Genomic DNA, 15,855 nt, shown 5'->3' with positions numbered 1-15,855 from the left:
TTCTTATACTTAAGTATATTTAAAACCAAATAATTGTAGACTTTTACTCAAGTAGTACTTTACTGGGTGACTTTCACTTTGACTTGAGTCATTTTCTATTAAGGTATGATAATTGTGTACTTTTCCCACCATTGAGTATATTACCTTTTCCAACCCTCATCCTCAAACCCTTTCTTTGAGAGATGAGAGACAAAGAGAGAGAAATAGTTCCCTCAGATTACACAGATCCACAAAGAATTCGATAACAAAGCCAATTTGGATAAACTCCCATATCTACTGGGTGAAATACCACCGTGTGCCATCACAGCAGCACGATTTGTGACCTGTTGCCACAAGAAATACAACCCATATTTATGTTTATTTATTTCCCCCTTTGAACTTTAACTATTTGCAAATCGTTACAAGACATAATATTATATTTGAAATGTCTTTATTATTTTTGAACTTATGTGAGTGTTATGTTTACTGTTACTTTTTTATTGTTTATTTCACTTTTGTTTATTATCTACTTCACTTGCTTTGGCAATGTTAACATATGTTTCCCATGCCAATAAAGCCCTTAAATTAAAATTTAATTGAGGGAGAGAGAGAGAGAGAGAGAGAGAGAGAGAGAGAGCGAGCGAGCGAGCGAGCGAGAGAGACGGTATCAAATAGGCCCATTGATATTTTTGTTCTGGGCTAAGGAAATGTATGCTGATAAAAAATATGTGTTGTCTTGTACAGAAATAAAAGCTTTTTTTACCATCATATTACCCAAAAGATGTTCAACTTGGCCAAAGAGGACTAGACTGTAACATTTCCTAAAATCATATTTTATGCCTTATGTCTAAGAACAGAATCTGCAAAGAATGTATTGGTCACAAAGCTTGCACATGATCTTTTTCTACGAGCCGTGAGTGGATAATCCCTCTATCAGTCTAGTTTAGTGACATCTGTTGTGTTACAGTCCCCGCCCAGCAGCTGCTGATGCTATTTGAGTGAGAGACGGCAGTTTCTTGTACATTAACCTAAAGTAGCAGGGGGTTTAGCGTCGTCAATGGGAAGCACACGCCACGGTGGAAAAGCGAATACTGTCTAGCTAACTTCCATTTACAACATGGGTTCCACGTCGATTCCGTGTTTGTGGATTACATTTTGCATTCATTTATGTTGTTTTATGGACACTGGAAAAGCACAGAATGCGAAAGAAGGTATGTAATAAAGTTTGATACCCTCTCATCATCCAGGCTACATCCCGAAAACTGATCGGCAATGGCGCGAAGTGATATCCAAAGACAGCGCACACCCTGACATTCTGTTTCTTGCGCACGAACGATCATTCCTGTATTTGTGAAATCTGTCAAATGCAATATGTCATGACATTAGTTCAGTGACTTAGAGTGTTGTTACTCAGTAGATCGCAGTCTATGTGCTCATTCACACAGCGTTTGTGTGACAAACGGTCCGTTGTAGGCTATCTTAGCAGGCTTTTACGCATGGCACCCAATCAAAAATAAGGCTCCGTACGGACGATGGTTACATTTTAGTTTTCAAGGCTACAAGTCTACATTTAGGAAGACTGTCATGCCACTCAGTGTCATATCATACATACATTATGACTAGGAATTAACTTCTATGATCGTTGGATAAGCGAATTACTATCGCATTAGACACCATAAATATAGTACACAGTAAACCTCATTGTCATTACAGGAGTTCATGTTTGAAATACCTTAAATAAATCAGTTTTTCTACAAACTGGCATGCTCAGAGCGCGCAAGGAAAGTCTATATCACATACACAGAGCGATAGAAAGATCACTATGCACTTGAAATAAACCAAAGGCAGTTATGTTCATCTTGCTAAAGAAATACGCGTATTAATAAATAAATATAATTGGAAGGAGAGAAATAAGATTAAAATGGCACCAAGGTGTTGACCTTCACTTATACGGGGATTATTGTGTTCGTAAACACATTGTATTGATTCTGACATAGTCTACTGAAGTGTCCGTCTGAAGTTTGAAACTGTCTGTGTAAATTATTTTTTAAAAGCATATAGGGCTATATATATGCTCGTATGTCTGATCAATATATTTAACAGATATTAAGATATTAAGCATATAATAACGCCGTTAACAAACATACTCTCTCACGGCCCTGCGTTCTATGGAGACAAATCGGCAGTGCGCTCTCAGGCTGTATTCGGTGAATGGTTCGGCCGTGACTACCCGCTAATAATCTATTGAATGCCTATACCCGATATATTTTACAAGTGACACTTTACACCAAATTCATGTCGCCGTTGGTTGACTACATCTGAACTGTTTTGGGATAATTTTCCTGTTGTTCGTACGCCTGTCGCCCGGGCACAGCAAGGACTCATGCGTTGATTTTTAATGTGCTAGATTTACGTATAGAGAGAGGCAGGTGTTCTCGTCTGACCTTATTGCACCAGCATGCATGCATACTTAAAAGACACACAGATCGATTGTGACTTTTTTGCTATTTTACCTCATGTTATGTGGTTTGCAGGCTACATGGAACACAAAGTTGTCACACACAACACTTACTTTTTTAGATAAATGAAGATAACGTTACAAGTTGTCCAAAGTCTTTATAGGAAGGAACATGTGTTTATCCAGTGTTTGGTGCTGCAATGTCTTGAATATATAGCAGTATTCTCATGCAGTGTCATTTAGGTGAAAGGTATTGCCATCAATGCCCGTCTGCTCTGCCTGTAAATGTTCATTTTAATAGCTGGCTGCAGAAAGTGGGTCATACGTCTGTCTACTCATCTAGCAGCAAAGTAGACTTTTATAGATTATTAGTCATATTCAGCGAACAGACATTCAGAGATTTAATCGCTTGCTCTACCATTTTATTTCCTGTCGCTAGTGATTCTGTTGGATTCCAAGGCGCAGCAGACAGAGCTGGAGTGGATATCCTATCCTCCTAGTGGGGTAAGTGGGACGGACACTAACTAGCCTACACACTTCTGAGAACATTCACATAAAATACTTAAATCAACCCTATTTTTTTCACCGTTATCATGCTCCATGTGGAAGTCCTTTCCCACCACAAGTAATAAATACATCTGACTACGAGTCATGAGAAAGTAAGTCATTATTATGAGATAGTATGTTATTATTATGAGATAGTAAGTCATAATTATGAGATAGCACGTCATTATGAGATATGTAAATCATTATAATGATATGCATTTAGGCGATCTGTATTACATGAATCCAATGTGTACTTTGCATCAGGCCCTCCGCAACATTCAAGGACAACCATATGTATGTCCTAAAGTCAATCACACGTTGTGTGTGTGTGTGTGTGTGTGTGTGTGTGTGTGTGTGTGTGTGTGAGAGAGAGCGAGAGAGAGAGAGTTTGTGGTGATATTGTTCCATATTAATGTATTAAAATGTTTTTTTTTTATGTGAGTTGGTGCCTCAATTAAAGAGGCAATCTGGGATTGGTACATCAATTTTTTTTTACTTTTAAATTATTAATATACTGTATAGCCATCTATTATTGAGGAATGTAACTTAGAAATGCATGAGCAACGTTCTTACCCCACCAGAACCCCAAATATATGCTTATTTTACTCCATTTTTCGTAAACAATGTAATTGTAAACAAAACGGTACAGCTTCAAAACATGGTTAAACTATCATGGATGGTCAGTCCTTGCTTCCATATGTGAGAGTCCTTCTGTCTATGTATGAGAGTGGTTACATTTCTCCTGCACCATTCCTCAGCTGTTTACCAAACAAGTGGTAGGGAATAGGTTTTGTTTTTGTTTAGGTTTGAATCCCAGATTGCCCCTTTAAAATCCAGACCTACTATCTCATTATTATGACTTACATATCTCAGAATTATGACTTATATATCTCAGAATTATGATTTATATATCTCATAATAATGACTTACTATCTAATAGTTATGACATACTATCTCATAACTCGTAGTCAGATTTTCTTTATTGGTGTCGGGAATGGGCTTTGTAGACCTACTAACGAGGAAAATCTAGGGCTAATTGGAATGGGAAATTTCAACATGGTCCAGTATAATTATATCTGGCTGACTCATTACCATGCATATGTGCCTCTCGGTAATTGACAGCCACCCTATCCAGAGGCAAGCTTTTTCAAATTTCCACAGTGTCGGACTGAGTTCGACAAAGACCATTTGGGTGGGATGTTTGTTTATGTTAATTGATGTCAGTAGTAGCAGTCCTGAAAATCTATTGGATGGGTGGCATTTAAGTGAAGAGATATTCATTTTGTTTTTGATGTAGCCTAGGCCTCAAGTCAACTTTCCATAATAGCTTGTCCCTAAATATTTTTTTACATTTTCATAAATAAAAACATTTAAAAAATAAACACAAATGTAAGTAATGTGATTGGAAAGTCGGGTATGGAAGTAATCTCAATTGAGCCATCATTTGTTTTTATGCTTATCAGGTATACTTACAGTGCCTTCAGAAAGTATTCACACCTCTTGACTTTTTCCACATGATGTTGTCTTATAGCCTGAATTTGAAATAGATTAAATTGAGATTTTGTGTCACTGGCCTACACACAATATCTCATAATGTTAAAGTGATGTTTTTAGACATTTTTACAAAAGAATTACACATGGAAAGCTGAAATGTCTTCAGTCAATAAGTATTCAACCCCTTTGTTATGGCAAGCCTAAATAAGATCAGGAATAAAAAAATATTGCTTAATAAGTCACATTATAAGTTGCTTGGACTCACTCAATAAAAGTGTTTAATGTGATTTTTGAATGACTACATCATCTCTGTACCCAAGACTTACAATTATCTGTAAGGTCCCTCAGTCGAGCATATTGAATATCCCTTTGAGCTTGGTGAAGTTATTAATTACGCTTTGGATGGTGTATCAATACACCCAGTCACTACAAAGATACAGGTGCCCTTCCTAACTCAGTTGCCGGAGAGGAAGGAAACATGCATATTTTTTTGCAATAAGGCACTAAAGTAAAACTACAAATAATGTGGCAAAGAAATTAAATGTTTGTCCTGAATACAAATCTTTATGTTTGGGGCAAATCCAACGCAACACATCACTGAGTACCACTATTCATATTTTCAAGCATGTGGGGGCTTCATCATGTTATGGGTATGCTTGTCATCGGCAAGGACTACCGAGTTTTTTTAGGATAAAAATAAATGGAATAGAACTAAGCACAGGCAAAATCCTAGAGACACTGGGAGACAAATTCACCTTTCAGTGGGACAATATCCTAAAACCCAAGGCCAAATATACACTGGAATTGCTTACCAAGGTGACATTGACTTTAATCAGCTTGAAAATATATGGCAAGACATTAAAATGGCTGTCTAGCAGTGATCAACAACTAACTTGACAGAGCTTGAATTAAAAAAAAAGATATGTATTGTACAATCCAGGTGTGGAAAGCTCTTAGAGACTTACCCAGAAAGACCTACAGCTGTAATCACTGCCAAAGGTGATTCTAACATGTATGTGACTGTGAATACTTATGTAAATTAGTTTTTTCTGTATTTCATTTTCAATACATTTGTAAACCTTTCTAAAAAAAAAATGACTTTGTCATTATGGGAATTGTGTGTAGATTTATTTTGTAACACAACAAAATGTGGAAAAAGTCGAGAGGGTATGAATACTTTCTGAAGGCACTGTATTTACTCTGTTAGTTTCTGTTAGTATTTCCTAATATTTCTTTGGGCCTGATTTCAGAATAACAGTGATACGTTTATGGGTTATGTATAATAGTTGACAAATAGATTAAAAGCATGATGGATGACACATTTTTCAGAAAGTGCTCCAATAACAGGTCTTTTCTTTCCCTATGTACTTGGAATAACATTTTGCTGCACCACCTTTATGCACCTTTATTATTCATTTGTGCAGCTTTCACACTACTTCATTACCATCTATTACATACAAAGACACTGCGTTGAAGCAATACCACAGTAGGACATAAAAAACGTCCGTCATTTACATCGTCGGGTTTTGATTTCGTTGCAAAAAATACATCGCTGATGAGAGCCAATCAATGTAAATGTACCAAACTTGTGCTCTGTTCTTCTTTTCTTTTTTTTAGTGGGAAGAGATCAGCGGGTTGGATGAAAACTACACCCCCATTCGCACATACCAGGTTTGTCAGGTCATGGAGCCGAATCAGAACAACTGGCTTCGGACTAGCTGGATAGAGAAGGGCGATGCCCAGAGGATTTTTGTGGAACTGAAGTTCACCTTGAGGGATTGTAACAGTCTACCCGGTGTGGTGGGCACGTGCAAGGAGACATTCAACTTGTATTATCAGGAAACCGATTCGGAAGTCGGCAGGAATATACGAGAGAACCAGTACGTGAAAATTGACACAATCGCAGCAGACGAGAGCTTCACCCAGGGGGACCTGGGAGAGAGGAAGATGAAGCTGAATACAGAAGTACGCATCATTGGGCCGCTGTCCAGACGAGGGTTTTACCTGGCCTTCCAGGATGTAGGGGCATGCATCGCTCTGGTCTCTGTCAAAGTTTATTACAAGAAGTGCTGGTCCATCATTGAGAACCTGGCCACTTTCCCAGACACAGTGACGGGGTCAGAGTTCTCCTCTCTGGTCGAGGTCGAGGGCACATGTGTCAGTGACGCCGAGGAGGAGGCCGACAACTCTCCCAAGATGCACTGCAGCGCAGAGGGGGAATGGCTGGTGCCTATAGGGAAATGTATATGCAAAGCGGGATTTCATCAGAAGGGCGATGCATGTGAACGTGAGTACAGTTACAGTATAGTAACCTCGCTGTATATATTCTATCCATACTCAGTTTTCATCAGTGGCATAGATTTTTCCATCCTCTGAAAAAACGTCAGTTTGCAATATTGAGAAATATTACTGAACTCCAAACATTGTTTTAATTAGGGAAATATTAAACTTATTGGTAAGCAGAAAATGTGCCTCATTCAAATGTACATGTTTAGAATAGTTTTTTTCCCCTTTGAATCATTATCGCACAGAATCACCCATGCCATGCCTAAACACCAGAAAAAAAATCTGTTGAGCATTTTAGTTTTTAATTATGCAAAGCATGCAAATTACAAGTTAGGCCACATTGAATAGTTGTGGTGGCAAATAAAATTAAAGCAGCTGATTTGAAGGCAATAATAATGATGGATAAAGTATGGAGGCCCAGAAATCCTCAGTGTTATAATTGGAATCCATGTTAATTGTTTGATTAGCGGGCTCTTAATTTATATCCGTGGTTCTGTTGACACTGGGATTAAATGATAACTTGCACTTCAGTTTAGCTCAATACTCCTCTGCAAGAGCACTTACCTCTATGGATGGCTACTGGCCAAGGCAATCACTTGCAGAATACACAGGTCTGAAGGAAGTCCATCCAATATTTCAGTATCCCTCTGCCCAATCCAAACGACCCTGACAGAAAGGGAAACAAATAGCCGCCATACTGTGGCATGTAGGCCTCGGGATATTTATGAAGGGACCTAACAGGAAACGCAATTACAGTCAAGCTTGGCTGTGTTGTTTGGTCCTAGCACCAAGCCTCGGCAATTAGCATTAAAATGCTTTATGTCACTATAATTGCACAAAGGATTATTTTCAGTGGCCACCTGACTTGTAAGATAAAAATCACGTTGGATTAAAGGAGAACTACTTAGGTCACATAGCTTAAGTGCCCTGTCTTGTCAGCCAAACATTTTTTCCCCTTCACAATGTCCATTAAAGCAGCTTACGAGGGGTACTGACAAGTAATAATAAGTAGGCTAGCCACTTTTAGGCCACTACTGCCAAACATGGTCCTTCGCCAGCGTGTTCGGCATATACCCTCTACCCTGTGAAGTGTACTTAGGTGATATTATCAGAAATAAAAAATTGCCTCTTGAGTTATGTTCCCTCAAATGTGGTAGAGCTCGTTCAACACCCAGGAGTCTTTTTTTCTGGTGTTGTTGATGTTATTTTGGTAAGTAGGTGTGCAATTCTGCCCCAGGGACAAAAGCTACATTAAAAAGCAATTTGGGCCATTTTCTGATTCACTTCCAAAGGAGCAAACAATGTAGCATATAGTCTAAAAGCTTTGTCTAAAAAAATGCCTGCTTTATTCCTGCTCTTCTGCTTGTAAAGCATTGTGCACATGGCCTGCTTAAACTGAACTGTTGCCCATCCCAGGCAATGAACTGATCCAACGTAGAACAAAACTTGCCCTTAACTTTATAAGAGATTTATTTCGATTGGGGCATGGTTGGCTATTGTATTATGGGGGTAGTTAATCTAAATAAAATGAACATCATAGTGCAGCATCAGCAGCTTCTCAGATATGTGGTGATATTAAACTGCCCATTCAGGGGTTTCCTCTTGGAGCAAATCAAAGGGGAAAATACTCAAGTTTTCCATCGGTTGAACACCACTGCAATGGGGCCTAGGATGGAAGATGTTTTTTGTCCTTTGTAACCACGACTAGCGTATCCTGCAGGTCATTGCCCTACAACAGTACAGCTAAAGTACTTGCGTTGGATTTCATACAGTCTTTACCCAGGCCTCCCTTTTAGCCTCCTCAACGGGATACTGCGCCTCGCTATATAGATCAGAGATACACATTCCCTCATACGTTCCCCCACTGTCCCATTTTCAATATCTACGGTATCCCCCAACTATAAAATGGCCGTCTGTGATATATCGAGGAGAAGGTTGAAGGAGGAGCGAGTGAGTTGAGCTGTCAGTCATGTCATTCGAGGACTAGCAGCCCCCCCCCCCTCGGTGGATGCAGCAGCCTCCTCCAGAACGCGTTGTGATCCGCTCATTCATCACCGTCACCGGAGAAGGGCTGCATGTCTTTCAGTCCTCTCCCTCCCTGTCTCTGTCTCTGTTTAACTCTTTGTGTGTGGCAATCTGCAGCACTATAAATGCCTGTCTTTCTCTCTCTCTCTCCCAGTGTTAGGAGATTCAATGTTGTGGGTTTTGAAAAAGGCCCATTTGAAGTGTCCTGCAGCGTGCGCAGGGTTTATTTGCATACAAGTGTGTGGTGTTAAAATAGTGGGCATTCATGTTCAGGTTCTGTTCAGCAGTGGCCCACTCACTGAAATGGAGAAAATCATTTTGAGAAAGAGAGGGCCCTTGTGTTTTTTTCCTGAGTTGTTCTCGAACCCCAGGAATGTATGTTTTCCAATTTTAACACATCACATAATTGTTCCTAAGCAACCAACTCCTGAGAGCTGAATAACTATTGACCTGTATGTTGTCCAATTTTAACACATAATTATGTTGTTAAAGGACAATTCCACCACTTTAGAACCAGTTATTATGATGTTAGTATAAATGCACAACTGTAAGATTTTAAATACATTTTTGTTAGTCATATTGCACAATTCCTTATTTTTGTATTTTTTTTTATCATCGGCATTGCCCTCACATACAGTATACTACAATTCCCAGAGTGCATTTCACCTCCCAAGATGCAATGCTCTGCCCAATCTTCAGTTTGTTTAGTTGGCTAGCAAGCTCAGGTGAAGCTTATGTCATAAGTTATGAGTCCATTTCACTTTACTTTTGGGTTGTAAATATATTTTAATGTTTACATGAATATCATGCTGAATGTATGTTCATGTCATTGTCACCAATCAATTGCATTACACTCAAAAATAATTATAATTTATATTCTAATGATTGCTAACCCTAAGTTACTGTATCTGATAGTTAGCTAGCCCGACTGCTATATCAGAAATAATAGTGTTTGCAACAATTACAGCCAAGTTTAATCTTAGTGGCTGTCTTAAACAACAGTCAAAAAACATGCAGGCGTGTTATGAAATGTACAGGCACATCACTACGGAATCCTAGTCTGATGCTTGAAGCCTGTATCTTTGGTGCTAATATTAGCCATGCTAGCTAGCTACATAGCTAACCCAGCTGCATCTGAAATAAAGTGTTTTAAAAAAAGAAGCCAAATACAACCTTAAGAACTGTCCAAGCATCCATCCAACAACACTGAAGACCTATTGGAACTAATAAAAAAAAGATAACAAGTAATTCGCTACGAAAATATGTTCCTTGCAATTAGTGATCCTTGGGACGTGCCTACCCCATCGAAGTTGACATTTCAAATGGTTAAGTTAAGGGTTAAGGTTAGGGTAAGGATAGGGGTTAGGGTTCAGGGTAGTGACGTCTCAAGGATCCCGGAGAGCAGTAACCATAAAAATATATGTCCACGCAACTACATCGGTGATGGTGGGAGTGGTTTTGCAGAATGGAATTATGGGACTTTGAGCCTTGAACAACAGAAGTATATTGGAGTAAGCTGGCAGTAAATGTCATTAGGTTTCTGAGCGTCTGTTTGAAATATTTCCAGATGTTATTGGACAACCAGAGCAACATATAGCAGGGAGTTCCACTATGATCAAAAAACTACAGATTTTATTTGTCATCTCAGGGATCCTCCTCATCACTAAAGAATCAATATACGTGAAATTATGATATACACTGAAACTGTGTAGGAGATTGCTAAATACTTCATTATAGCAACCCAAATGTTAAATGTGTCGGAGTTGCCCTTTTTAGTAGCCTATCCTGAAAACTGATTAACTATTGACCTGCTCAACTATTTCTCCAGTGTGAAAGGCTTGGTACCTCCAGTAAACAGATAAAAACAAAACCTTATCCCAGAGCTATCACTACATGCTAACAAGAGAATTAATGAAAGGATATAGCATCCTGCATACACTGATACCATCCATCTTGGGGTGTCAGGAAGTCGGACAGGAGTTAGTCTGGGGCTGATTGATGGGCCGAGGCCCCTGAGGGAAGGACCTAGGTTGACCACAGAAGCCAAGGTGTGTCTGTGTGAAGGGGAGAGAGGCCCCAACCCAGCTCCAGGCCCAGGCAACTACTTAGCATTTCAAAGGAAGCCAGGAGTCAGGGGACCCCATGCATCTTGACGCTCCTCCTGATTGATAAGGTGTGAATTTAATGCTCCAAATGGCGGTCCTTTGTAACCGCTACCAAGCTTAATTATGCAAATAACGGTACACACGGAATCACCAGGAGACGCAACTGGATTCAAATCACTCAAGATTGAAGTAATTTGGGGATAGATGGTGGCTAGTCTTGTCACCGCCAGTGTTGGCTAACTTCCTGTAAATAGCTGCATTCTTCCACAGCTTCAGGGTTGTTCCTGTTGTTTTTGTTTGACCTGGCAGGTAGCAGAGTGATATAGGCACAGATGTGCCATTGTATCTATTGCCTTTGAACACAAACATGGTCGACAGCTTACATCGAATCTGAAAATCAATTTGTTTTGTATGTTGGCTTATACATGTTTACCAAGTTTGGGATATTATTGTTCATTTTGCTGGAAATTGTAGTGCTTGTTTTGTTAGTAGCTGGAGAGACACGTAGATAGTAAACACCCTCAACTATTTACACACCCCAAATGTATAGTTACTGTGTAATAGAGCATGTGCCTGTTTTGTACAAGGAGAACAAGTCACTGGGAAAAAAAACACTAGGCTTTCATGCTACAGAGCACTTCCAAGCACATTTCTAAGTCCCCCCTCTGCCTGCTCTGGGTGTAAGTGGGAAAAAGTGTGAGCTTATGTAATAAGTTATTGATTTTCCTCTTAAAGGAAGATTGAAGTGCAGAGCCACCAGTCTGCAGAGCTCCCAGAGGAGAGAGCCTCGCTGACAACAGACAAGGCCCTCCCTGACACACAGCTAGGTGCTAAGACCCCGGGCCCAGTCACATATCACTTTCACCCACAGGGACAGTACCACTAAATGGCAAGACGTTGTCTTCTGACATCGTGTTCGCCTGTCCGATAGCATGCCTCCCAAGAGTCAGCGGCTGAGCAATTACAAAAAAAGACATCTGTGCCACAGTTTAGATAGCCAAAGAGAAGTAAAGCCCGCAATCTCAAGAGGTATGGAACTGGGGATCGATGGAGGTGTCTGAACCTGTTAGTGCAAGTGGAGATGAGGACTGCTGAGGCACGCGGAAGGGGCTATTGTTGTGCGGAGAGAGAGGGAGCCGGAGAGGTGACTCTTTTGATGACCAAGGGTCATCTGCTGCGATCATCCATCTTCCATCTTGGCAGTGTCCTGTCATCCAGGGCGCTCACGTTACTAAGCGCAAGAGGCAGGCCTCCATTGTCCAGCCCGTCCTTGTTTGTAGCCATGTGTAAAGGAAGTTAATATTCCCTGACCTTATGCATAGCCAATGAGAGACCCCAGTGTCACATTGGAAATGACACAATCTGACAGGTCTCCATTTTAGGGTCAACAATGTCTACCCACATATCTCTCCTCGTTGTCTTTGTTTGCTTTAAAACAGAGAATGTTTACCAGGATTCTGTCTATTCATGAAATTCAACTTGGGTCTCTAATTTGGCCTGACAGCTCTTATTTAGTGACACATCTATAGATGATTAATGTGTGTCAGTTAGTTACTCTCCATTTTGAACTAGCATGACTCACAGAGTGCTTACCAGAGGGATAATTTATTTGATTTTGCCCCATTTGATCAACAGTTATTCAGCGAAGTTGGTTAAATAAATGTAATCTGTTAGTGTCTTCTGGACACGTTGGTGTGTCCCGACACGTTTGAAGTGGTTTATGTTTTACTATCTGATTTATATTCATATGTACATGAGTTAGTTCCAGCAGCTTATCAAGCGAGGTGAAATAAAAACCTTTTTACCAATGACCAGGCAGCAAGCGAGCAACAACGTGTTGTCTGCGGGGAGACTTATGCCGGATACTTTTAGGTGTGGATTTTATACCCTCATTATATCCACTTTTATCTATACATATCATATCTGCAAGAATGACAAACAGTAGGAGCAAACATGAAAGATAATACAGTTTTCTTTTCGTTTGATATTGCCCAATATAGATTAATGTTAGATTAAGGCCTATAATCATGTGAATCGATGCATATCGGCTATTCTAGTTTTGCATATGACTTTGATAGAAATATTTACCAAACCAAAATGAATGGAAAAGAGTGAGCCCGGTAAAACCTTTTTTGTTAGGAGAACGAGGCATTTGCATTTCATTTGACATGTGGACGTTCCTGCAGAATGTCAGGCCTGGCAGCATTGTGCAGCTAGGAGACTAAGTTTGATTTTGTATTATTTTGTTTCTCATTCGGAAGTGGTAGTATATATTTAAAAGGGAGAGACATTGGATCCAACATTCAAATGAATGCCTTGTTAACTGTCCACATTTACAATTCAAAAGCTCCCCAAATTCACAATTTAAACCATTTTGTGCTCTTTACATTTCTCTGAGGAAGGAACTATGCTACGTTATATTAATGAGAAGCAGAAGAAACTGCCCTTTTCTCATAACTAGGGGTTACAAAGAGCAAAAGCACTGCACAGAGGAATACAAGCTACTTTGTGAGGCAGACAATGAGTGTGTTTCTGTGCTAGGTTATTACCAAATAAAACATTTAAGCAAGTTATAAAAAATTATAAAACAGATCATGTTCTTTTGACTCAAGCTGTCTGTTTTTCCCCACTCCAAATAATTTTATCTGCTCACGTAAGCAAAGCATCTCAGTGATACTGCTTGTTCAGATGCAAAAAAAGCAAGTTTGTTCTAATTATCATGATAATAATAATCCATAATCCATTAGCGCTTTTTTTAACTGGAGCAGCCACGGACAGGAACTGGGTATATATTTGGTGTGATTGGTTGTCATGACAGGAACTGGGTATATATTTGGTGTGATTGGTTGTCAGGACAGGAACTGGGTATATATTTGGTGTGGTTGGTTGTCAGGACAGGAACTGGGTATATATTTGGTGTGGTTGGTTGTCAGGACAGGAACTAGGTATATATTTGGTGTGGTTGGTTGTCAGGACAGGAACTGGATATATATTTGGTGTGGTTGGTTGTCAGGACAGGAACTGGGTATATAGTTGGTGTGGTTGGTTGTCAGGACAGGAACTGGGTATATATTTGGTGTGGTTGGTTGTCAGGACAGGAACTGGGTATATATTTGGTGTGGTTGGTTGTCAGGACAGGAACTGGGTATATATTTGGTGTGGTTGGTTGTCAGGACAGGAACTAGGTATATATTTGGTGTGGCTGGTTGTCATGACAGGAACTGGGTATATATTTGGTGTGGTTGGTTGTCAGGACAGGAACTGGGTATATATTTGGTGTGGTTGGTTGTCAGGACAGGAACTGGATATATATTTGGTGTGGTTGGTTGTCAGGACAGGAACTGGGTATATATTTGGTGTGGTTAGTTGTCAGGACAGGAACTGGGTATATATTTGGTGTGGTTGGTTGTCAGGACAGGAACTGGGTATATATTTGGTGTGGTTGGTTGTCAGGACAGGAACTGGGTATATATTTGGTGTGGTTGGTTGTCAGGACAGGAACTGGGTATATATTTGGTGTGGTTGGTTGTCAGGACAGGAACTGGGTATATATTTGGTGTGGTTGGTTGTCAGGACAGGAACTGGTTTTAGATTTGGTGTGGTTGGTTGTCAGGACAGGAACTGGGTATATATTTGGTGTGGTTGGTTGTCAGGACAGGAACTGGTTTTAGATTTGGTGTGGTTGGTTGTCAGGACAGGAACTGGCTATACATTTGGTGTGGTTGGTTGTCAGGACAGGAACTGGGTTTAATTTTGGTGTGGTTGGTTGTCAAATCTTGATCGATGGTTCTCTTGGCCTCCTGAGGGGCTCTGGCTGTCTCTGGAGCAGCGTGCACGGCAGCACGGCCATCTGAGGGCAAATGGACACCTTTGTGTCACTGGAGGCCAAGGGGGCTGGACCACGGTGGGGAAACTAGCGGCTGGTTTGACATTGTCCCTGTGTTTCAGTCCTTTCTGTCACAGTAGTGGGACCATGGGGATTGGAGTGGGGTGGAAGGGAGTGGGGAGAGTGGGGGGGCATTGGCACAATCTGGATATAATGCTTAGTTGCTGACTGGGGACATTTTGAGTGCTGATCCGTTGTGGCTGCAGGGGGCTTTGGGTCTGGGTAAACCTTTGGCCCACTGCTTTTATCTCCAGAGCAGCACAGTCTCTTCTCCTTTCCTTAGAAGTCTTTCAGCAGAGGTCCTCTCAGAGCTGACCACATCCTCCATTAAAATGTAGCTGCCCGGCCTAGCTGCCCTTAAGACTTTTCTCTCCCGTCGCCATGCGAGTTAAATGAACTAAATAAAAGACGATTAGGCAGGGACATTTTCCATGTCACTGGAAATTCATTTGGAAAGCCTTTACCCTGCATGATGAATTAAAGAAGTGAAGACCTCTCTCTTTCTCTGGAAGAGGCTATAGTTTTGTACGGACGCTATGTTCAGTTTCTGCTCAGGCGGGACCAGAGCTATAAATTCTGTAATATAATTGATTTAATGTGATAACATCCTTCATTTTCCATCTGCAGATCCATGCAGTAAATCAATATGAAAGCTGAGGGAGGAAACAGGTGCTGGAGTTTATTGTTGCTTATTTGTATTTCTGACAACATGCAGCAGCACAGGCTGTAATGCATTAGGAGCAGATGTCTTTTGAAAAGTTTGGAAACTAGTTATGAACTGGTTATAAGTAAATTATGTTGTGTTTTCTTCACTCCTATCATGTGACTTTTGTAACTGTTGCGACATTTACCAAAACTACGGTACATATTGATTATTGAATCAGATGTACTGGCATGATAATCACCACACCCGATACAATATGTTCTCTTCTAAGACTTAATTCTTAACATAGATGTCTTGGCTTTAGGTTTAACACTTGAACAATTACAAGTGAGGCTAAAGATACTTCCTTTGGTAGTACGGACGACAAAGTGGAGCCAACACAAATGGGACTGTCAGAAATATAATGTATTCA

At 40.3% G+C, this 15,855-nt stretch overlaps 1 protein-coding gene across 13 annotated transcripts in view; it reads left to right on the top strand.

The window, feature by feature from the left end:
* Positions 1 to 955: 955 nt before the first annotated feature.
* Positions 956 to 15,855, top strand: part of LOC110522125 (ephrin type-A receptor 7) — a 76,866-nt gene continuing 61,966 nt past the window's right edge. For 5 of the 13 annotated variants that reach the window (XM_036975676.2, XM_090232519.1, XM_021600256.3 and 2 more), the window contains exons 1-3: positions 959 to 1,190; positions 2,877 to 2,941; positions 6,095 to 6,764. In XM_036975676.2, the coding sequence (XP_036831571.2) occupies positions 1,097 to 1,190; positions 2,877 to 2,941; positions 6,095 to 6,764 (829 nt within the window). In that variant the 5' untranslated portion in view covers positions 959 to 1,096. Of the gene's footprint in view, positions 1,191 to 2,876; positions 2,942 to 6,094; positions 6,765 to 15,855 lie in introns of all 13 variants that reach the window. The other 8 variants (XM_090232525.1, XM_090232523.1, XM_090232521.1 and 5 more) reach the window with 2 other exon arrangements.

This window comes from Oncorhynchus mykiss, chromosome 4 (assembly GCF_057628025.1).
Source record: "Oncorhynchus mykiss isolate SJ-2025 chromosome 4, ASM5762802v1, whole genome shotgun sequence".
Lineage (NCBI taxonomy): Eukaryota > Metazoa > Chordata > Actinopteri > Salmoniformes > Salmonidae > Oncorhynchus > Oncorhynchus mykiss.
This window is presented reverse-complemented; position numbering and strand designations above follow the sequence as displayed.